Here is a 22,897-nt window from a genome sequence, read left to right as displayed (position 1 = left end):
TGTGTAGCACTTTGTCTTTCTCATATCTGTTTCTGTAAATTCACTGCCTTTTTGTCAAGAGTAGAATAGAGAAGATGATGTGTTAAAAGCAAACACATTCCCAGGCTCACAAAGTTACAAATGCCAATTTATGGAAGGAATTTCAATGGAGAATAAGTCAAGGGCAACTGGACTTAGTTGAAGATACTGGAAGACGTTTCACCCCTCATCCCCATCCCATCCTTCTCAACTGCTTTATTACAGATCCTTCTGGTCGCTGCAAAGAAAACAATTACAATAAAATGGCTTAAAAAGGAGTCGCCAACACAAGCTGAGTGGTTAACAATATTAAGAGCTATTTACAATATGGAAAAAATTACATACTCATTGAGGTTACAGAGGGATCTTTTCACTGAAAGGTGGGCACCATTGATGACAGCGATGGAAGACCATTAGAACTGAATCAGGTTAGAGCTACTAGGCGACCTTGTATACGACCCATGTTTGTTTTTATTTTTTTTCCTAAATTGATGTTTGTTTGGTTTGTTTTGTTTGCACATTCCATCTTCATGGTTGTTATTTTTATTTTTTCTAGTCTAATCTAGATTTTACTGTATGTGTAAGAAGGTGTGAATGTTGAGATCCCTTGTACAAGATACTGACACTAAACTGAGTAAAATGCTGTAAAGGGAGATTTGAAAGATGTTCAGAATAAAAAATAAGTGATAAATAAAAAAAAGAAAAAGCAAACACATTGGTGGAACCTGAGCTACCAAACCTCGTAATTAGAGGTTTGCTTGGAACAACAGCAGATACATGCAGGTTTGAAGTGGACTCATCTACCATCGAAAGGCCTTTTAATTTAGTTTAAAAAAAGAAGACACACAATTTAATCCAGGTTTAAATGAATTCACTAGTTGGTGGATCCATCCACTGATAATGTTTGTCTATAATTCGATGGCAATCTGCAAACTCTTTAGCAACCAGAAAATGTAACCTACAAAATAAATCTACAACAGATATACAATTTAATTATCAGCTACTACAAATAATAAAACAAGAATTGCAAACTGTAGTCTGTGTGGCCTCATACACTCATGCATACACTCAACGTACACACACAGAGCACTTCATGTTTGTGCAAGTCTTTGAGATAATCTGGCCTCATGAGTTCCAAATTCTTCAGGAACAAAACATCCAAGAGAAATTACATCACCGTGAACCAACAACAGTTGGCTCAGCAGATTTATTGGTAAGAAATCAGTGACTGTGTTACAATATAAAAAGCAAGGGTTCTTTGTCCCATAATATATTTCCCTTTAAATTCCATCAGAAAGTGTACATTTAATAACAGCTTATGCATTTTAACTCATAACAAGGTTTATTGTTTTTGGAGTGTAAGAAACGCTTTTATCGATGCCCCCTCTGCCTGCTGTCCTCCCTCTGGTAGAGTCAGCCCAAGGTCTGGGTTTTTCCATAACTGTGATTTTCAAGATAGAAAAAAAATGGCAGGATGAAGGATGAAGGCAAAACATTCAAACAAACCAGAACCATAAAAACAGTGATGAAGCTATGATGCTTTTCACTGTGATCATTTTAATTGTCTATGAATGTCATACTACGTGACTTTAAAAGGCTTAAGTTCCTAAAATGAGATTCTGTCTATTCTGTCTTCCACAGAACAGGATAATAAGATAATACTGCTGTTATGTTACAGTCTCTAAAAGTAGCAAAAACTAAAGTGTCACATTCCCCTAGGCAATGGAAGTTAGTCGTTCCCAAATTTATTTTATAAAATGATAAACATTGATATTAAAATATTTGTCAACATATTAGATATTTCCCCAGACACACAAACAATATGTCAGCTGAAAATGCCCATAAAAATATTCAAGTTTATTGAGTAAACACAATTTATGCTTTTTAATCTCTAATGTAGTGGTAGGTCCCAGGCCACTTAAATACAAAGCAAGCCTTTTGTTTGACATTGAAATGTATTTTTAGGGGTAAGGCTTGAGGCAAAGTGTAAACGGCTGATTAAAAAAATGCTAGTTTAGTACTATAATGATAAACACAGTGAACTGGATCCATCATAATCCCCATGTGTCCGAAGCATTAGTAACAGTAATTAGGTGAGCACTAAATGTTGGGCTGTTGAGGGATAATCAGGATTCAACAACCCAGTGTGAACATATCAATTCAGTTCAGGAAAAATGCTGTGATATTTCTGTGCGATGGACACAGCGTGAGCATGAGGACACGGCATCAAGGGGAGCCGAGGGGGCCCCAGACACAAGCCTGACACCTCAATCATCAGCTGCTTGTTCACTCCCAGATCAAAGCCTGTCAATAACAACAAAGCAGATTCAGAGGCAGAGCAAGACTGCCATAGTACAAGAGCATTTATTTATCTTACATATAATCTGGTAGAAAAGCATCATGACGCAGCCGTCACTCACCAATTTTCTTGGCATAACCGAGAAGCTCTTGCATCTTGAACTGCTCATGGAAATTAGACAAAGATGTCAGAAGCCAATATTGACGCATTAATATCAAAGACAAGTTAGAAATGGGGAGATGGACAGTACCTGTATTGTCCTGGCTTGGACAATGTCGCCTTTCTCAAATGCTGAAATGAGCTCGTTGACATGACGTGCTACGTAATTATATGTGCTGCGGGCAGAAATGTATAACTGAAATGTAAATAACTGTTTAGCAGAGAGAATGAAAGAAGAAAGACAATATGCAGGATCACACACTGACCTGCCAACTGCCCCATGGGCTCCCATAGCCAGAGCTGCAAGCAGTTGCTATAGCAAAATGAAAGAAAGTTTATTTTAGGCTCTATTGTTGAGGTCACAAAACATCATCATTATTACAATACAAGCAACTATATCAGAAAACAGATTGAACAGACTGAGAGGGAGAAAAAGCTGACCTCGTCCATGCCGTAGAGGACTGACCAGTGAGACTGGCTGTAGCTGACACACTGGCCAAAGTCCATCAGGTCGCTCCCAGAGAACTTCACACCTCTGAAGGAGGGGATACGTTTCTCAATATCTTCCAACACATCTCTCGCCAGCACTGAAGAAAAGTAAAGAAAAAAGGCCATCTCACACACAGTTTCAGTACAGATGATCTGACATTCAACATGCTGTTACCATGGTTAGGGATGCAGTGTCAATGAACTCCTTTAAGTCATTTCTTGAGTTATTTTCCTTTCAACTGTAATTTAATTCCTTGGTGTCTATCTGTTTCAACAGTTTTTCTTGTTTTTATCCATTTTCGTTTGAAACCTGATGGTTTTACAACTGTGTGTTTTCTTTTTCTGTCCTTGTGAAATACTTTGTAACATGGATTTTGAAAAGTGCTCTCGGGTGGAGCTGGACTCTGTGTCAAAGAGGAGGACGATGTCCAAACTTCATGTCATTTTGGCCAATGTCTCCCACCCACTCCATGACATACTGTTCAAACACAGGAGTACTTTCAGTGCAGGACTCATCCCCCCCAAAATGCACCACAGGAAGTCATTCCTCCCCGTGGTCATCAAACTCTTCAACTCATCCTGCAGAATGTCAGAAACTCAGCTCTTATGCCTTGATGTACAAGCAAGTATCTGTAACAAAGAATTTCCCCTCGAGGATCACTGAACTACTTCTGATTCTGAAATAAAGATTATTGTTGTCATTTCTAAATGGCATGCAATGCAATCATCAGTGGCACTAACCATTAACACCGGTGACAGCTGGAATATGATAGTAATAGAAGGGCAGAGTTGGGGCAACTGAAGCCACTACCTCAAGGAACGACCTCAACACATCTGCGGCAGGATGAGAGGGAAAGAAATGTGAAAAATGTAATATGACAGCAATATGTAAATAAAATAAATATAATGTAATATTACAATAATAATACAACATTTTGGTTTGGTTTTAAGCTTGACATGAACAGGACTGACATTTGAATGAAATGTGTAAGCCGATGTGAGGTGGCACACATTTTCAGTGTGCCCCTAACTCTTATTTAAACTAATGAAACATGTAAATACATTTTGAACCCTGCGTACCTGCAGTGTCGGGCTTAAAGAAGGAGGGAGCAATGACTGCTATCCCATCAGCCCCAATCTGTGCTGCATGGCGAGCCTGGAGAGAAGATGAACATTGTGACGAAAGACAATAAAAACAAAAGGCAATAAAGGAATGGTTTAAAGGAATACACGAGAAGATTGATACCACTCTCATATGTGACCATTAAATATGAGGCTACCGCCAGCAGTCTGTTAGCTTAGCTAACCTGGAAATAAGGGGAAACAGCTAGTCTGGCTCTTTTGAAAGGTAACACAGTCTGCCTCCCAGCACCTCTAAAGCTCACTAATAAATATGTTATACAGGGGTGGGGGATACATGCCAGACTAATTCTTGACAGGAAGCAGTAACTATTCCAGTACATAACTGCTCTTAAAATAGCAAATTTCCCCAAATTGTCTATTTCCGGGACACCCAAGTGCCAGATCCTCTGAATAAAATGCAGTGGAGCTACACAACATATTTGGGTTTTCTGTTGTTTTCTGCTGTTGGTGTCCTCTGTTGTCTTGACAGTTCTATCGCTCCTAATGTCTCCACTTGCAAATACTAAAAGAAAAGCCATGCTGAAAATCACACACAGTGGATGAGGCAAGCAGAGTGAAATTGCACCCACCATAGAAACAAATGAAAACACACAAACCTCCAGACACACCAGTCTGGAGGTAACTTAGGATAGACTTATTTAAAACCGTGAAACATTTCCTGAAACATAAACCAGATTGACTGCAGCACACCTTGTTTATTTAAGTGGTGATCAAACGTGTTGAAATGTTAAAACAATAAAAAGGCAGCAACTCACCAGTTCCTGAGAATCTTTAAGACTCATGCAGCCGACTTGCACAACCACCTGATCCATTCTGTGGAGATGCGCACACAAAAGAAATGATCGCTCCTGCAATTTGACTCAACATATGGAAAAATCTTCAAACCACAAATGCAAGATGACTTACTTGCCCTTGGCTTTCTGACACCACTCCTCTGCCAGGATCTTCCTCTCTGCAACACTGAGAGACATGCTCTCTCCGGTGGTGCCATTCACTGCAAGCAATTAAAGTCTTATTTAAGTCTTTTATTTCTTTTAAATTGAAGAAACCTCTGGTGGGGGCCATTCATAGAGGGGTCCAACATTATATCTAACATTATGTGCCAGGACAAAACAATGTCCATGGGTAATGAGTGGTAATGCAGACAATGAGAGTGAGAAAGAATATAAAAACATGGTCACACAGATAGCTCCAGGAAACAATGGAAATGCAGCGTTAACACTGGGAGTGGTTTAGCACAAACTGCAATGATTCATTTGGTTTAGAGGAAACAGGAAGGATAGAAAACGCTGACTAGCCTTGATCAATGCAGAAAAGAAAAAAGAAAAACTTTTACCTTATCTAAGTTTTCTGTGCGTCTGTTCTAAGGACAGTTGTTAATGTGTGTAAGAGGTTGATACTAAGCAAAGCTTGAGACAAAACAATATATTCCCTCTTTTGCCAGAAAGGTCAGATAAAACTGTGTTAACTGAAGAGCAATACAATAACTAGAGGACAATTCAGGACAGTAAATATCGTGTCAAGGTTTTTCCTTATCCAGAAAAATTATATGAAACTGGTACAGTATGACGCAATATTTTTCATTAACAGCTAAACTGAGTTTGGCATCAACACACTAAACTCAACATTCACCATATTTAGGACAGTATTTAGTATGTGCTGTCTCTTTTGAGTAGGGTTGGAACGAGCACTCGATTAATCAATCGACAGAAAATCATTTTAGGTATTATTTGCTGCTCAAATGTGAGATTTTCAGGCTTTTCTTTGTCATAAATGATGGCAAACTTAATATTGTTAAGTTTTTGGACAAAACAAGACATGAGAGGACGTCACCTTGGGCTCTAGCATAAGGGACATTTTATAGAATAATTAAGAAAACAATCAGTGGATTAATTGCGAATTAAAGCAATCCTTAGTTGCAGGCCTAGTTTTTATTATTATTTATTTTGTTACAAAAAAAGGTAATGCATTCACTATGTTTGTCAGGCCTCAAGAATACATTGTGTTTTGGTGAGTGACATGAAAACATAACTTCCCAAAGCACCTTTAATTGGGATTATGGAGCAATAATCTCATTGAGTTAGCATTAGGGTGCATTACTATTTTTTAAATTATATAATTTTATTAAAATCGTAGGTGGTGGAATTGAAGGTAGACTTTTCTTTTAATGTAGAAACAATTTCAATAAAAAAAAAAAAAGAAAAAAAAAAAAAAAAAAAGCGAAAGCGAAAGCGTAAAAAGTAATCTAAAACAAACAACTACCTGACTAAGGTGTAGTATTCCAGTGTATCACCAACCCTACCTGAGTACATGTCACAGCAACTTCTTCACCAGTCAGGAATTTTAATGGTGTTAACAGAGGAGCAACACATTAACTGTTTTTACAAACCAAAAAGGTAAACATGCAATAGCAATGTTGATTCAGGCAGGAACACAGACAATGACTAAATATTAAAAGGAGAATCCACCAACTTACCAAATATGCTATTTACACCTTGCTTCTCTTTCAAGTAGTCAATATAAGGTCCAATCTCTGATAGGTTGATTTCACTGTTTTGGGAAAATGTGAAAAAATATAGGCCTACACATTTGGCAAAAGACATACCAAACGTGCTAAAGGCCCTAGTATTCCAGGTCTACAAAATGCCCACACTCATTCCTCACTCTTAACGTTTTACAGTGGAATGTATCATGCACACTCACACACCAGATGCTGGGGGAAAAATGCAGACAAAGGAAAGCCGTTTCTAGAGGATACTTACCCCTGTAAGGTGAATGGAGTGAAAGTAGCTGCAACCAGTCCTGTCAGCTTTTTATCAACAGCAGGAGCCATGACTGACATAACTACCTGACATACATACAGACATGTTAGGCATGTAAGAGAGAAACAAAGGGAAATATAGGAAGAGCACAGTAACGGGTACGAAAGAAAGAAGAAAAGGTTGTAAGCCCAGTGATAACTTTTAGCGTCACACTATCTTATTGAAAGCCAAACTTACAGAAATACTGCATTAGGCACTTACATGACACGTGATATGTAACGTTAAATTATATTAAGACAAACATTGAGGTTACAGCGATGTACGTATGAAGAGGAAATTAATACCGTCTACTTTTAAATGCATCCAGTCAGCTCCAGCATACCTGTAAGAGCTTTTCCTTCTGTGCGTTGTTGACATCTAACGTTACAGTAAGTTAGGCTATTTAATAACCGAAGAAGATAGACTCTACTAATCAGGCTATAACTAGTTTTCTGGGACCTTAGTCAGGGATTTGTTGATATACATGTCATGTGACGCCGCAAAGCTTCAATGGAAATGTAGTTAATTAATGAAAATCACGGAAATAAACGTGGGTCTTCCTCCACTGATGAATTAGAAAGTATCCAGCTTACCTTTAAGCACGTATGCGTATTTCCAATAACTTCAAATAAAATTATTTAGAGGCTTGATTTTAAAATACATCCATGCTAATACCCAATTAGGAGAAAGTGGCCTTTTGCCGAGGGCATATATATTATGCTCGATTAATGTTATGTGTATGTCGAACAAGCTACTACTAATAGTAAAAGCGTTGCATTTAAATTAAGAATAGAGGGAGTCCACCACACCATGTCTTCATCATTGTTTTATTATTTAATAGTTGTTTAAAATATAATATACACTTAGTTATTGTTAATATGAAATATTAGCCAATATTTGGTTATTGCAGTACTCACAAAAGTAAGCGCCAGAAGCTATGAGACATAATTTTACGAGATTTTAAGATCAGCACCAAAAGGCAACACCAGCAACACGAATGAAAATAGTCAGAACCAATCAGAGCAGAGCTTTGTGTCAAGCACTGCCCCCTACTCTGCCTCTGATTGGCTAACCCTAAACCTAACCCCACCCTTACCCTTGAGCAGGGACGTTCAGCGCTGACAAAACGTTGCAAAACGTTTTTTTCAACGGAAACGGTGGTGCTTGAACACCCTGCTGTGTATGCAAGCGCACTGCATTTTCTTGTCTTTGACAGTATATTACTGGACGAAGCCACTCCGCTGATTTAAATGGAGAGGAGTGAAGCAAGTTTTGGACCAATAAAATACTACTACAGGGCTACTTCCTGTTGGCACCAGCGTCTACTGCGCATGATCACGCAGCATAACCGTGTTTTAATGACATAGAACAACGGCAGAAACACCGCAATTCTGGTAGCTGCACCAACAAAAAGTTTCATGGCTCAGTGTGTTTGTCTGACTAAGATCGTCACTGATTAATCAGCCCACCTACGAGGCTCACCTGTGAAACACCAACGCAGCGTCACTGATGGCCGAATAGTTTTTTTTAGATTGCTGAGAGTTTATAATCTATGCAATACGGTTACATCTCTCATGTGCGACGGGGTGTCATCATAGGATTTTTACGTAATTTTTGAGCCTACATGGATCCCCTCCATGCAGGCTTTGGTCGGCTTCACTGTCCGATCTCTGCCTTACCCCCTTGTTTGTAACACCGTTGTGTTTACAAGCTTGTGGCAGCTGATTGGATAACACCTAAGACAGGGCCACCAAACGGGAGAAAACATATGTCGTTGCAGAACGTTGCAAGGAAACATGTCGTTCAATTAGAAAACGTTGCAAACCGGTGCAAAACGTTTTGCGATTGAACTCGCCCCAGTTAAATAAGATAGCGGAGGCAACGAGTGCTAACCAATCAGAAGCAGAGTTGTTGAAACCGGATGGGGAAAAAAATAACGCATCGGAAAGGAAGTGCTTTCGTTTTTTGTTATCCTAAATTGGACTTTCAGGCAATGCCTCCACCTTTTAAAGCCATTAAATAACTGTGTAGGCTTAGATTAAGGTTATATATGCTTTGTAGCAAGATACGACCCGTGTTTAGACGTACGTCTGCAAATGCCAGAGAGATTCGTTTGTTAGCATGCGAGAAAACACTACCTGACAAGCAAAACTCAGGGTATAACTATAAGTCATTCCAGGAAGCGGATGTTGTTGACGTTTACATCGCAACGGCTTCCGGTTGTGAAGGCTGGCTAGCTCGGCGAAACAACAGCGTACGGCGAAATTATTTACTTTACAACCCAAAGGACAGAAAAGATAGCCCGCTCAGGGCCGCTGCTCAACAATGGACGCCGTTTTAGTCGACTTGTCATGTAGCGTAATTATCGGCCTGCCCGTTGTCACCAGTTTGGCTAGTTAGCACCGCCGGCTAACTGGCTAATTAAACCCTGCCAAGTGTTGGGCAGCTTGTCTGACTACTAGCTGACGAGAGAGAACTGTCAAGAGGAGGAAATAATTAACTTATATCTAAAAAGGTTTACAGCCGATACACCAGAGTGATAACAGGAGCAGGTATGAACGGGAGCTTCCAAGGAGTGTAGGTTTGACTTCTGGTTTGTGGATTGTGTGGAGTAACGTAAAGTTAAACGATTTGAGGAGTGGTAATCATAAAAACACAAATGAGACGAAGACTGTTAACCCGGCGTTGCTTACTTTTGTTTACAATGAGTTTTAAATATGACAACGTGTCTTGATACATGAAAAGGCTGGACATTTCTTGATCGACAACATCTTGAACATAACATTATTGTAATTTTCATATTTAGATCGCAGGAGTCATTTGACTTATCGGGGTTTAGGGCAGTGTTAGATAACGTTAGTCTGTTTCATGTTGACGTGTCTCACCTGTGTACAATAGATCCGGGTAGCATCTTGGAAAAGCAAACAGGTGTGGTACACCGATCTGCTCTTAGTGCTCAGAGCTGCTTTGTATTACAACTAATGCGCACTACATCTATCAATTTCACCCAGATATATCTGGTTACTTGAAATAGAAACATTCCTACAATCTATTTGACTGTTTGGGTGTTTGCTGAGAAACGCACATGGAGTGTAAGTGGCTTATCTTAAACAACAAACTAGGATGATTTCATGATGCTTTCTGTACCCGTGGATACCTAGGTGTTACATCAGCAAAAAGTGCTTTTAACATGATCTCAGAGGTATAACATTAATGGGATGGTGTAGGTTAGTGAATTGTAGGTGTTTTTGTTAGTTTGAGCTGTTTGGTTAGGGCAGTGGTAATGACTAGGTATTTGCTCAGTGACTATCTGAGAGCCCAACTGTAGTTGTAGAAACATCGCCCAGTTACCACAATGCCAGCTGTACTGTTGATATTACTGCTTGGGGCATTATGTAGCCATGGACAGGCCATGCCACGGGAGGAGAAGCACCGGTTGAGGTGAGTTGAGAAAAAAACACAGTACCCTCAGAGCATAATATGGGAACAAACATGGTCTCCCCTGACTTGCATGCTGACTGGTGTCTGTGTTTTCCCCTTACCAAAGGAACCAAGTGGTCGAGATGTTTGACCATGCATATCAGAATTATATGGTAAGTTATGTATTTCCACTGGATTCCTTCACAGAAATAGGACTTCAGTTTGTCTTTTTGCTGCAGCCTTGATATTTGGATTTGATTCAGGACGATTTAGCAGCTTATTAGGTGACCAGGACAATCTTTTCCTTTTTGTATCCCTGCCCATACTGGCCCATACTAATGTGGAGTAGAGAATATCTGTTGTAAAATAGGATGTTATATGCTTCTCTGTAATGGTTAATTATGGAACCATAATTACACTTAAATATATTTGGGTGGTTGCATTTTATATAACTTCTAACTGGCTTTTTGCAACTTCTTTCATTTTGGATAACATGAAATTTGATGTACAATTTAAGACAACTAAGATCTAATCTGACTGAGCTGGCCTTCTGTTTAACCTGTGTTTGTTTCTCAGGACCATGCATACCCAGCAGATGAGTTGATGCCACTGACATGCAGAGGAAGAGTACGTGGGCTTGAACCCAGTCGAGGTGACGTAGACGACGCTCTGGGAAAGTGAGTAGCGGACTGCCTTTTTTCCTTGAGATCTAACCTATAAACGGAGAAATGATGACGTGGGTCCACACACATAACCACACCAGAGTACTTGACGGAAGCAGATTGTGCTTACATGCTGAATAAACATCAATATGTTAAATTTTCTTGACACACATTATCGCGAGGAGCAGTCAACATCCCCAGTAAACAGCTTTTCTCTCTCTGATAGGTTCTCTCTGACCCTCATAGACACTCTGGATACTCTGGTGGTGAGTACTGCTTTTATGTATTTTTCATGTTTGGTTGTCTTACAGAAATTGTTTGGGTTATTATTTTGAGGCTGCATTTAAATTAATAGGACAGAACACAGTGGAGGTAGTGATGACATTGGAGTAATGTATTTTTTCTCAGTCCTTAGAATTTAGAAAGAAATGTCAGTGTTGCTAAATATACTTTTATATAGCCTTTTATGCAAATATGTTCATTATGGGAGAAAAGAGTCAATAGCATTTCCTTCAGTGTTGTTTTATCCATCCATCCAAAGATTCACTTTATGGTTTCTTCTATTGACCAGCATTGACTAACAAGTAAAATTGACTATTTAGTAAACAAGCTAAGTAATAGTGTTTGAATTCAAACCCGATTTTCTATTTAGGTTAGAGAGGTTTGGAGTATGAAATTTTGTTTCATATTTATTATCTACCCAAGATCTTCCTCCCTGTGTTGGTTCATTTGGTAAAAAGGTAAAAATAAGCGTTAATGAAATTTCAAGTAAATAGGTAAAAAAATAATTGAAAAACCATATTGGTAATTATCATGATAACGAATAATTTCTTTCAAGTTTAAAGGCTGATTTTAGCTACTTCATGAAAGTTGAAGAAACCAGATGATTAATTGTGGTTTTAAACTATTCTTTATGGTCAGCACATGACAAACACTTGATGTCAAACAGTGGATCACTTCACAAATCTGAGTAGAACATTTAAAGCAATTATGAAAAAAAAAAAAAAAAAATTCAACGTATTAAGTAAAATCTTTTTCAAAATCATAATTGAAAAAATTATGTGATTCAAATGATTTAAATCAAACATTTATTGAAAATAAATAAATAATATATTGCGATAATTATTATTATTGTTTTATTGCCCAACCATGGTATAGGGTAAATTGTTCAGATTATCCTTTTACTTTTGATCTATGTAATTAAGCCAGATTGTCATAATCGAGTATCAATTCTCATTGCCAGCTTTTGAACAAGACAACGGAGTTTGAGGCTGCAGTAAGGAGAGTGCTTTCAGATGTGAGACTGGACAACGACATTGTGGTGTCAGTCTTTGAAACCAACATTCGAGTCCTTGGGTAAGATTGGACTAGACTATCAACACGGTTAACAAATAAATTGTTAACATAGCCAAATTCTACACTTAAAGTGCCCTTTCTGACAGGCAGCAAACAGAACAGCTGTCCAAAAAGAATTTAGTGCTAAGATATCACTGGATTCTGCTGTACTGTGTGTGTGTGTGTGTGTGTGTGTGTGTGTGTGTGTGTGTGTGTGTGTGTGCGCGCAGAGGTCTGTTGGGAGGGCACTCCATGGCTGTGATGCTGAAGGAGGAGGGTCAACACATGCAGTGGTACCAGGATGAGCTCTTGCATATGGCCAAAGACCTTGGCTTCCGACTGCTGCCAGCCTTCAACACCAGCAGTGGCCTGCCTTATCCCAGGGTGAGTCAAACGCACGCAGGCAGAAAATTTAGCCCATTAATACCAGAAACAAGCCACCATGCGCTATAGTTTACAGTTAGTGTATATTTTGTCTTGTCATTGATAGTCCCATATTAGTAAATGTCTGTATTAATTACATTAGATGTATGTACTAAAAGAATAAAGATTTCAGGTTATTCACACAGTTCCAGGGTTGCAATATGACAGATTTGCATCCTCTCAGATCATGTCTACACATTTTCATTTTCTGCTTCACTGCTTTGCTCACAGCTGTCACCGTTTTTGAACGCAGATGCATTTTCATGTCTGAGTAGTTTTCATGCACAATCTCTTGGTAACCAAATGTGAGTCTAATAACAGATTGTGTAATGTTTATTTTGTTCTGCTTGACAGGTGAACTTGAAACATGGTGTCAGGGGTCCCGAGACGAGAACAGGCACAGAAACGGACACCTGTACTGCGTGCGCAGGAACCATCATCCTGGAGTTTGCTGCCTTAAGTCGCTTCACTGGGGACCCTGTGTTTGAGGTATCAGATAACAAGATCTTCCTATGCCTATGTTAATATGTTGTAATTTATAATTAATGGACCTCCTTTTTGTTTTTTAAAGCAAATGCAGGGCTCGACAATAATGATGGCTAGTGGCCAGTAAAAAGTAACATTGGGACTGTTGAACTAGCAACTCACTGGCCCGATCAGGCCAGTGCAAAAACATTAATATTAAAAAAAACGACAACAAAAAATCGCACCGTACCTGAATATTATTATTATTATTAATTAGCACCTGAATATCCTGCAGTTGTTTTGCAGCTCTTGGCACGCACCGTTGGGCAATCAAGACGAGTGGTTGTCAAATGTTATTTGTCTAATCTCCATCAAGCGGCAACCTCTGGGTCTGAAAGTGAAACCATGCAGATGGAACTTAAACCTGTATTCTCAATAACGGCCTGCATAGGGCGAGTCTGCTGGTTGCAAAAAGAAGTCTGGTTCCATTAGAAATAATGGTAAAATGACCCTACTTCTCATCTGAATTATTCCTTCAGTAAACACTTTCATAATGAGTTTATGTTTATATTAACACAACATGGTGTTCATTTAGTAAATTATGGTCCTATTTAGGGGTAAATAGACCAGAAAGCAGAGTTTGCTTTAGGGTGGGACTACCTTGTGATTGACAGGTCGCTACCATGGCGACTATCCGCTGCTCTGTGTACATTTGTTTATATTAAATGGCTGTCAGCAGGAGAGAGAGCATGTCACGTTTGAGTCTGTAAGTAAGTTTTGTTTTAAAAGTAACTTGTTTTGTTAACCTTTTAATTTTTTATCATTTTAACTGTGATTACATTTTTGTTTAGTTTTTTTTTTTATATACAGGATGTATTTAATAAACGATCAAACATGTTAACAGAGTAACATAACTTAAGTCTTTGGTTTTGTTGTAACGCTGATAAATCATGTTTGGAGGGAGGGAAAGTACCCGCGACCCTGTACGCAGGATAAGCGGTTGACGATGGATGGATGGATGGGAGGGAAAGTAAAAATTGTCTTGGGGCCAGTAAGTTTCAAACCCACTGGCCCGGCAGGACCACATTGCCGTAGATTAAACCATTTGAAATATAAACAATCACAACCCTGTTGTGTGATGACACTTGATGTGAAATACAGTCTATCACGTATGTACTCCCTGAGATCTGGTTCAGTGTGCTTTTCCCCCCCTTGTTTTACTTTTTGATCTCTTTTCACCGCTCATATATAGATGATGATATGATAATGATTTTGATGATCAGGAAAATCTGATCACCAAGTTTCATAGCAGCATTACATGTCGACCCAGACCCAGTGATGTTAAATCATAATACAGTTTTATAATGATGATGGATGCCAACATGTGTTGTAAATGGGGAAACTGGGGCTCATTCACCTCACTTCAGAAGAAACAATGTCTTTCCCTCTTTTTAACTGTGAAAACCAAGTGTGACTGCTCATCCTTTCTTTGTGTACTTCTTTGTGTGTGTCTTTGTGAATACACGCAATCATCCGATTACCCTGATGTTCACCAGGAGCGTCAGGGTGTTAAAATATGTTGCCTTGCAACTTTGGCTCTGTTCTGTGTCAAGTGTCCCAGTGAGCCACGATGGTGTGACAACGAGCCACCACGGCCAACCTCAGGACCCTGAAACTAATTTAATTATTTACACCTGTGATTTTAGTACTGTGACGTGTCAAAAGGCCTACTCATGGACTAATGATGCAGGTTAAAATAAGCTAGATAGATGTTTTTGAATGGGAAACCAATATTCTCTTTATTTGCTTGTCAATCAGCTTGCCTCTTGGAAAAAAAAATAAAAATAAATTCAACATTCAGTCGTCTTTATAACATTTATTTAAACGCTGTAGCTGCAGTGGTATAGTGAAAGATTTGAGATTGAGGTATTTGTGCAAAACTTCAGTATTTTTCTCTGTGCTACGATATTATACAATATTAGAGCCTGGGACTGGATCATTTCCTGGCAGCAGTAGACTGCTGATCAACATTGGGCAGCTACTGCAGATTGATTTATTTATTTATTTTTAATTAATCAATAATGCACCCTTCCTCTCTCACACACACACACACACACAGGCCCATGCCCGGAGAGCCCTGGACTTTCTGTGGGAGAAGAGACAGAGAAACAGCAATCTGGTGGGGACCACCATCAACATCCACTCTGGAGAGTGGGTCCGTAGGGGTAAGAGAGGGGGGAGGGAAGACCAGGATGGAGGAGGGAGTGAAAGATGTGTGGATGAAGGAATGAGAGAGGTGGGGGTGGAGGCAGTGGCAGACAGGGAGCTATGAGGAGTGAAGGACATGGGAAAGGGAAATTAAGTATAGGAGTAAAATCTTTCTACAGGAATGAGGGAGGATTTGGTTGAATGGTGGGTGGATGGATGGGGAAGAAATAGAACATTTGTTTATCACCTTATTTCTCTTGTCTTATAAAGTGATGCATGATTGTGTGTCTCCAGACAGTGGAGTGGGAGCGGGAATCGACTCGTACTATGAATACCTGCTAAAGGCTTACATCCTCTTGGGAGATGACCAGTTTCTGCAGCGGTTCAATATTGTGAGGACACACACACTTGTATAGAGTAATTCGATGCCTCTCTGTCTTCATAATAGCATTTTATCACAATGGCATCTCCAACATAAAGCAGTGTTATAGTATTACATTTTTGCATATCATGTTTAGTTCTTCAGCACAGACGTTAATCATAAAATAATGCTTAATTTTAAAATTTTATTTACTCAGATAAAGACTCTTTTCTCACATAGGTCTATTTGTGTATATCACCAAACACACACCACCATGTGCCTCAACATTTCTGTCCATCTTTTCATTTCGCTGTAAAACTGTTATTACATCCTCAACCCTTTCACTTTGTATGTCCCATTTAGCACTATGCATCTATAATGAAATACATTAGCCAGCCTCCACTGCTGCTGGATGTCCATATCCACAAACCTCTTCTTCCTGCTCGCACCTGGATGGACTCACTGCTGGCCTTCTTCCCCGGACTGCAGGTCAGAATTAAATCTTGTGAACTGAAGCTTTTTACTCGTCCTGTCTTTTGCCTTGTGCCGTTACAGTAACGTTTGACACACTGTCCATACTGTACATGTTTCAGGTGTTGAAGGGAGATATCCGTCCTGCCATCGAGACTCATGAGATGTTGTATCAAGTTACTAAGAAACACAACTTCCTCCCAGAGGTAATCTGTCTCTCTGTATCCAACATACTACATCTTTTAACTTCTGGCATTTCAAGGCTCTTCTAATTACAATGCTTGGGATGGTGTGCTAACCCTTTCGTCCTTCTCCTTCTGTCCTCAGGCCTTCACTACTGATTTCAGGGTACACTGGGCGCAACATCCCCTGAGGCCTGAGTTTGCAGAGAGCACCTATTTCCTTTACAAGGTAATTTATCATGGAAGCTTGATATAATGCAGGCGTTCTCTTTTCACTGCCACAGTGCTGAGGTAAATGTCTGTTTATATATACAGTTTATATACAGTTTTTGTTAAATGTTGTTAACTTTGAGCTTAAGTTTCTGACATTTGCATTCTGCGGTCTTGTAAAAATGTATGAAGGAACATACTGTGATAAAAGCGCTGAGATCATGTTGATTTCACTGGAGCCTTCTTCATGGTCGATGTTCTGTCCTCTGTTTTGAACACACTACTGTCCTCTCATCCTCCCAGGCCACAGGAGACCCTTATTACCTGGAAGCAGGTCGCACCATCCTGGACAACCTCAACCGCTTTGCTCGTGTCCCCTGCGGCTTTGCTGCAATGAAGGACGTGCGCACTGGGAGCCACGAGGACAGGTGAGAATATAAAGGCTCAGTACTTGAATTGTTGTATGATAGATGACTAAACAGCAACCAGAAACCATTCAGACATACTGTACATATTTTACCATCAGATTTACATACCTCGACATGATGGTATGCAAAGCATGGTGTTATGTCAAGCATGGTATGGCAAGTGAAAGGAAGGGAAGGTTAAACGGTGGGATAAGTTACATATTATTTAAAGATTATTAGATACAAAACTACATAGATGGACAGTCTTTAGAATGAAATTGTCTAATTGAACAACACTGAATTCACAATGCTAATTGAAACATGGGTTAAAAACAATAGGGGACAAATACACATATAATACAGCCTATAAAACATTAAAGTACCATAGTATGTTTTTGAATATCGTCCAACATATGCCATTCGATACACAGTATGTAGAATTGTGAACAAATACTGGCTGCTAATAAGTTGGTCACTTTGCAATGACCTTAGTGATAAATAAACCAGTAGCCAGTTTATTAGCCCCTGTGCCCCATATTTTACACCTCTTCTGTCAGAATGGACTCGTTCTTCCTCGCTGAGATGTTCAAATACCTCTTCCTGCTGTTTGCTGATGCGGAGGACTTACCATTTGACGTGGAGGACTACGTCTTTACAACCGAGGCACACCTGCTGCCCCTGTCCCTGTCCACAGCTCCTCACTCTTCATCCATCCCCTCAAACAGAACGGTAATCGGCATGATGCCATCATAAATCGTAACTGATGAAAGAGTTTACACATTCCAGTTCCTAACAGACTTTAAAATGCACTCATGATACTTCAGTCAGAGGAGGAGCTGGATGACTCCAACTTTGACTGGACCTGCCCTAACACTCGCCTCCTGTTTCCTGACCCCGCCTTCCCTCGTAACCTGAGGGAACCAATCCGTAGTGCTGTGGACAAGAGCTGCCCCCGTCCTGCTGCTTTCCGGTATGTATACATACATGTTCTAACAGGTTATATACATCTGTGCTTAGGATCTATTTTCTCTACCTACTATATCTCTCCCATGATTTTAACTTCTTGCTCCTCTCCCTCCTTGCAGGGAGCCTGGCATGGGCCGTCCTCCTCTGAGGGCTCAGGACTTCATGGCAAACAACCCTGAACATCTAGAGCTGCTGAGGAGGATGGGAGTCAGTCTCATCCACCTGAAAGATGGCAGGGTACAGCTGGTCCAGCACGCGACACAGGTAAACAGTTTAGCAACAAGGAAAAAACAAATAAAGCACGTAATCCGAGGCTATTCTTTTTCCCAACTCTAAAAATCACTGTGTCTATTCCATCCTGACTTTTCTTCCTCTCCTCTCCCACTCTGGCACGCCCACACCCAGGCGGTGAGTGCAGTAGCAGCAGAGGACGGCGTGCGTTTCATGCAGGAGATGATGGAGCTGTCCAGCCAGCAGCAGAAAGAGCAGCTGCCTCCCAGAGCCATTCAGATTGTCTCACATCCATTCTTTGGCAGGGTTGTGCTGACCGCTGGCCCAGCCCAGTTTGGCACAGACCTGTCCAAAAGTTCCACAGGGGTGAGTGGGTTCTGTAGCTCCTCCAAGCCTTCAGGTTTTGAATGGGCACTTAACTATCCCCCCTGTTTGTTTTTCCTAAGAGAGCCACTCACTTTTCCCCCAGTACTTTTAAGAGAGTGCTTCCTCTCCTTGAATATTTTCATAATTCAAACAGAAGAAAAGATGAGTGCTTGGCTTCAGCACCAGAAGTGAACACGTGGGATTAGACCGCACTGCTGTACACTCCATAATATTAAAATGGGTTCCTTCATTCTTTGCAATAATTCACCTGTCCGGTTTCTTTCCACCTGTGTGCAGGTACGCGGCTTTGTGACTGTGGCTGAACCCTACAGTGGCTGTTCTGAGATCACCAATGCTGAGTATGTCCAGGGCCACATCGCTCTGCTTCAAAGGGGACAGTGTATGTTTGCGGAGAAGGCCCGACACATCCAGAAGGCTGGCGCCATTGGGGGCATAGTCGTTGGTGAGTGCAAGCAGCTAATGACACAAGACGGAAGATGACTAGACTCAATGACTAGATTAGGGCTTGATAAATAGATTAACTTGAAGACAGACAGTCAAATAGGGTCCTGCACATTACATGATGATGACTAAATAATAAAGCAGAACTCAAGTAGGACCTTTCTCAACAGTTGCAAATTGCTTTACAGTACATAAACAGTTTATTACATACTTTTATCTAGACAGGTTTTTTCAATTAATAGTCCACAGAATATCAGAAACTAGTGAAAAACCCCTGTCACAATTTCCCAGAGCCTTAGGTAATGTCATTTTAATTGTTTGTTTAGTTTGAAAAACAGTCTTTAGGAAACGTCTTCATTCGAGAAGCTGGAACCAGCAATTGACATTTTACCTCATTAAAGGAGTTCCATGATTAATCTCTTATCACAGTCATTGTCAGTTAATTTCCTGTCAATCGATCAATCAACTACAAACTCTCACTTATGCCCTTTTGCTCCCTTCCTCTCCTTCCAGACGACAACGAGGGCAGCAGCAGCGACACAGCGCCCCTGTTTCAGATGGCGGGGGACGGCCGCAGCACGGAGGACATCACCATACCTCTCCTCTTCCTCTTCCACAAGGAGGGCAACATCCTATTGGAGGCGTTGAAGGAGTACAGGGAGGTGGAGGTGCTGCTGAGCGACAAAGCCAGAGACCGAGGTGGGACCTTGCTCCCTCATATGCCTCCGTAGTTATCAGAACTCTTCTCTTTGTTCCACTTATCTCTCCTGATGAGATTGATCACATGGGTGTATTCATCTCCCTCCACCGGCTGAGCATCATTATGTGCTCAGCTTCATAAAATAAAGATGAGGTGTAGGGACTCGGGAATTATTTGAAGTCTCAGAGATCGTGACTCATTCTAAAAACCCACCCACCAGCTGTGGTTATAATTTTGGATGGTGGAGGCTTTACACCCTTATCAATATTGCATCCTCATCCCCCCCCCCCCCCCCCCCTCATTTGCCAAATCCCTCTACTCCCTGTGGTGGACTGTAACAGTGCCTTTCCTCTCCTCTTTTTTTTTTGGTTTCTCTTCTTTCTTCATAACCTTCTCCCCTTTGGATGAACAGCAGCCATTTTCAAAGGTAAACCTCTTCCTGGCGCCCTGATTGAGGACAGTAAGTATTATTTTACTTATGTCTGTTAGCCACACTTTTCATCCCTTCCCTTGCTTTCATCTCTGTTTCCCTTCCTTACAGTCATGCTTCCATCTCTCCATCCTGTTCCCTTTACTCTGCCCTCTAACCACAGGCTTCTGTTTGTGTGTGATAGAAAAGCTTAGTGCAGTCACAGTATTGTCATTTGGTATTTTCCCTATCAGAGCTTAGTACATGACAGCTCTTTATAGCTTTTTTTGGCACTGGAGCAAACCAATAATTACTCATGGCAAGGCTGGACGGTGTGCGAGTGTATGACCCAACTTCTGTATTTTCATTTTTTCTAGGAACAAAGATAAACTCATATTTTGTATTTGTTCAAGTTGTCATGATTTTATCTGCGTATATTCAGCTGTGTTTGCCGTCAAACAGGCTATAAAATGAAACCTGAACAGGGACTATTATAAGTAACCTGGCTGTAGGTACAGGATCAGACGCATAACAGCGCACTAGGAGCTGTTAGGGATCTCAGCGTCTAAGACTACTGCAGAGACGCTTGCCAAAACAGACACTTGATCACAAATCCTTTGATTTGTGGCTATTCGGTGTAACCACAAAGCCACCAGGACACAGCAATTACCAGCTAACCTCTGCCTGTCTGTACTTGAATTATAAAGTTACTTCCTGTTGTCCTTGGCAGCAGCCCTCGATGTATTCCCTCGACTATATAATATAAAGCACAGATTTGTTCCTTAACACATTGACAATTTCAGTTAAAGAAGCGGCTACATTTTTAGAAACTATAACAGATCAAATATATTTTTTCATGAACCAAATCTGTGCAAAATTCACAGTTTCAGTTTTGCCAGATTTCTTTTCTCAGTTGACTCTTAGTTTGGTTGTGCAGCTATGTGAGAAAGGCGTTATCCTGTGAGAAACATGACTCACCATCAGCATCGTGCTCTTATAGTTGACAGCCTCTCGATGAAAATGGGTCTATTTTTGACTGAGAATGGCTACCAGGAGGCATGTTGTATAGATTACCGACTGAGGAGGAGGAAAAGAGGTTTTTGTGTGTGTGTGCGTAAACTGCAAATCATCTTGTACAAAGCTGTTAAGTCACACACGCCCCTTCTTTCTTTTCAGGTGTGGATGCGCAAGAAGCGGAGGAAGACTGTTTAACCGAGGCAACAACTCCCACCTCATTTGAACCTATTGGCCAATCCCAAATGAGCACGATGGAGCTAGACGAATTGGCTCCCGATGAGGCGACTCCAACACAGGAGGAAGTCAGTCCTGTAGGTGAAGACGCCAGCCTCGCAGAGGAAGTCAGACCACCGGAAGAGGAAGCTAGTCCTACAGAGGCAGAGTCTGATTCAGCAAAGCCCAAAGAGGAGAGAGACTCTGAGAGGAGAGAGGAGCCTGAGGGCGACACAGACTCAAGCAGCCAGTCAGTGGATGAACTGCTGGCTGATTGGCGGGAAGACTTGGAGGCGTTCCAGCAGATGGAGAAGGATGAGCTCTGATAGTTGTCAGCCCCGTCGTGCCCTTGTGACTGCAGTTTGATTCCCACTGTAGGGAGAAACCTGGAGGGAACACATCTTCACCCGTCATCAGCCTCCATCTGATGAAGTCAAAAGGAAGCTGGGGGGATGTTTCTTCTCTTGCTCTCTGTGGATGGTATCACGTGCCAAGGCGAGCCCACATAGTGTATCTCTGGACCATAAAGGAGTCCTTTTTAGCTTGGTAGATGATGGATGAGAGACCAGGGCTCTTACCTCTTTTTTTTCCTCATACAGTGTCTGTTAATCTGTCATAACAAACCCTAAATGACGACATGGACCAGACTGTATGTAACAGCGTCTGACTTTCCACCGCAAATTACTTCTCACACTGTTCTGTCTATGCATTTCTGACTCTTTTTGCTCAAAGCAACGCTGGTCCAACCACTACTTTCTGACTAATTAATCCATCGACCAATTAATTTTATTTAAATGTGATGATTATTTGTAAAGATACATTTTCATGTCTTCATGGTCTTGGGCCTAATCATATGTGCACACTGATGTGAGTTGAGGACTTAATCCATGTGTGGATCGGTGACATTGAATAAGCTGCAGGATCTTTTTGTGGCTTTACGGTAGACAAACTCAACACACCAAGCTTTATCTCTCTGGGGGATATATGAAGTCATCTGTCAATGTAAATATGTATTTGTTGAGATATTTTGACTGAAACAGTAGAGCGCTGCTTTGCTCAGGTTCTGGTTCACCCCACAAAAAACAACCTCTGGACCACATGGGGTGGAGCAGACACACCCTCAGCAGCTGGTCGGGATGGATTACACACCCTTAAATCGCCATAAGGGGGCGCTATATGATTGTCTGTCATGCTGTAGCTGCTGGCTGATTGGAAGGAGCAGAAATAAATTAACTTGATGAATTTAAATAAAAAATGAGAGGGAAATCGGGAAGCTTGGCTTGATTCTTTTGAATTTATGCAATTATACCACTGAATGTTGGGTTTAGATGTTGGAGTTCATACATGTGGCTGCTTTTACTTCACTATCAAAGGTAACAACAAAACAAAAAGCAGTCCAGTTGCCCTCGATTTTAACCTTCCTTGGATAAGTATGACCTGGATGACTGAGAACCTTTGCAGACATTTTACTTCACTAGGA

General features: G+C 40.7%; 2 protein-coding genes across 6 annotated transcripts; one reads left to right on the top strand and one right to left on the bottom strand.

Annotated features, from left to right (window-relative positions):
• Positions 1 to 1,186: 1,186 nt before the first annotated feature.
• On the bottom strand, positions 1,187 to 7,409 carry LOC119900855 (N-acetylneuraminate lyase-like). Of its 4 annotated transcripts, XM_038716133.1 has the most exons (12): positions 7,253 to 7,408; positions 6,871 to 6,956; positions 6,585 to 6,658; positions 5,015 to 5,102; positions 4,864 to 4,921; positions 4,046 to 4,121; positions 3,707 to 3,799; positions 2,918 to 3,063; positions 2,743 to 2,789; positions 2,568 to 2,652; positions 2,439 to 2,478; positions 1,187 to 2,322 (listed from the first exon to the last, which is right to left on the bottom strand). In XM_038716133.1, exons 2-12 carry the CDS (start codon positions 6,948 to 6,950, stop codon positions 2,174 to 2,176), a joined length of 936 nt encoding a protein of 311 aa, XP_038572061.1. In that variant the 5' UTR covers positions 6,951 to 6,956; positions 7,253 to 7,408; the 3' UTR covers positions 1,187 to 2,173. The 4 variants fall into 4 exon arrangements, with proteins under 4 accessions (XP_038572061.1, XP_038572062.1, XP_038572063.1 ...); XM_038716134.1 differs by lacking the exon at positions 3,707 to 3,799 and having other exon boundaries at positions 7,253 to 7,409; XM_038716135.1 differs by lacking the exon at positions 6,585 to 6,658.
• A 1,474-nt stretch (positions 7,410 to 8,883) lies between these two features.
• Positions 8,884 to 22,690, top strand: edem3 (ER degradation enhancer, mannosidase alpha-like 3). Of its 2 annotated transcripts, XM_038716128.1 has the most exons (21): positions 8,884 to 10,350; positions 10,457 to 10,502; positions 10,906 to 11,006; positions 11,218 to 11,257; positions 12,235 to 12,347; positions 12,557 to 12,710; positions 13,104 to 13,238; positions 15,334 to 15,439; positions 15,717 to 15,814; positions 16,147 to 16,272; positions 16,377 to 16,460; positions 16,582 to 16,665; positions 16,950 to 17,074; positions 17,611 to 17,782; positions 17,878 to 18,023; positions 18,139 to 18,283; positions 18,425 to 18,616; positions 18,914 to 19,079; positions 19,592 to 19,777; positions 20,191 to 20,238; positions 21,364 to 22,690. In XM_038716128.1, the coding sequence occupies exons 1-21, from the start codon at positions 10,265 to 10,267 to the stop codon at positions 21,741 to 21,743; spliced, it is 2,733 nt and encodes a 910-aa protein (XP_038572056.1). In that variant the 5' UTR covers positions 8,884 to 10,264; the 3' UTR covers positions 21,744 to 22,690. The 2 variants fall into 2 exon arrangements, with proteins under 2 accessions (XP_038572056.1, XP_038572057.1); XM_038716129.1 differs by lacking the exon at positions 20,191 to 20,238 and having other exon boundaries at positions 8,886 to 10,350.
• The last annotated feature ends 207 nt before the right edge of the window (positions 22,691 to 22,897 follow it).

Source organism: Micropterus salmoides, unplaced genomic scaffold (assembly GCF_014851395.1).
Source record: "Micropterus salmoides isolate LMB-PRFRI ecotype aquatic unplaced genomic scaffold, ASM1485139v1 Ms_hic_scaffold_13, whole genome shotgun sequence".
NCBI lineage: Eukaryota > Metazoa > Chordata > Actinopteri > Centrarchiformes > Centrarchidae > Micropterus > Micropterus salmoides.
The sequence above is the reverse complement of the archived record's forward strand: the minus strand, read 5'-3'. Positions and strand labels throughout refer to the sequence as shown.

Excerpts from the sequence above, each read along its gene's own strand:
- LOC119900855 (XM_038716133.1), bottom strand. The coding sequence starts at position 6,950 with ATGTCAGTCATGGCTCCTGCTGTTGATAAAAAGCTGACAGGACTGGTT. Across the intron at positions 4,122-4,863 it reads TTAAAGATTCTCAGGAACTG|GCTCGCCATGCAGCACAGAT; the intron begins GTGAGTTGCTGC and ends TCTTCTCTCCAG. Across the intron at positions 2,653-2,742 it reads GCCCATGGGGCAGTTGGCAG|CACATATAATTACGTAGCAC; the intron begins GTCAGTGTGTGA and ends TTCTGCCCGCAG.
- edem3 (XM_038716128.1), top strand. The coding sequence starts at position 10,265 with ATGCCAGCTGTACTGTTGATATTACTGCTTGGGGCATTATGTAGCCAT. Across the intron at positions 12,348-12,556 it reads ACCAACATTCGAGTCCTTGG|AGGTCTGTTGGGAGGGCACT; the intron begins GTAAGATTGGAC and ends GTGTGCGCGCAG. Across the intron at positions 19,080-19,591 it reads CATTGGGGGCATAGTCGTTG|ACGACAACGAGGGCAGCAGC; the intron begins GTGAGTGCAAGC and ends CTCTCCTTCCAG.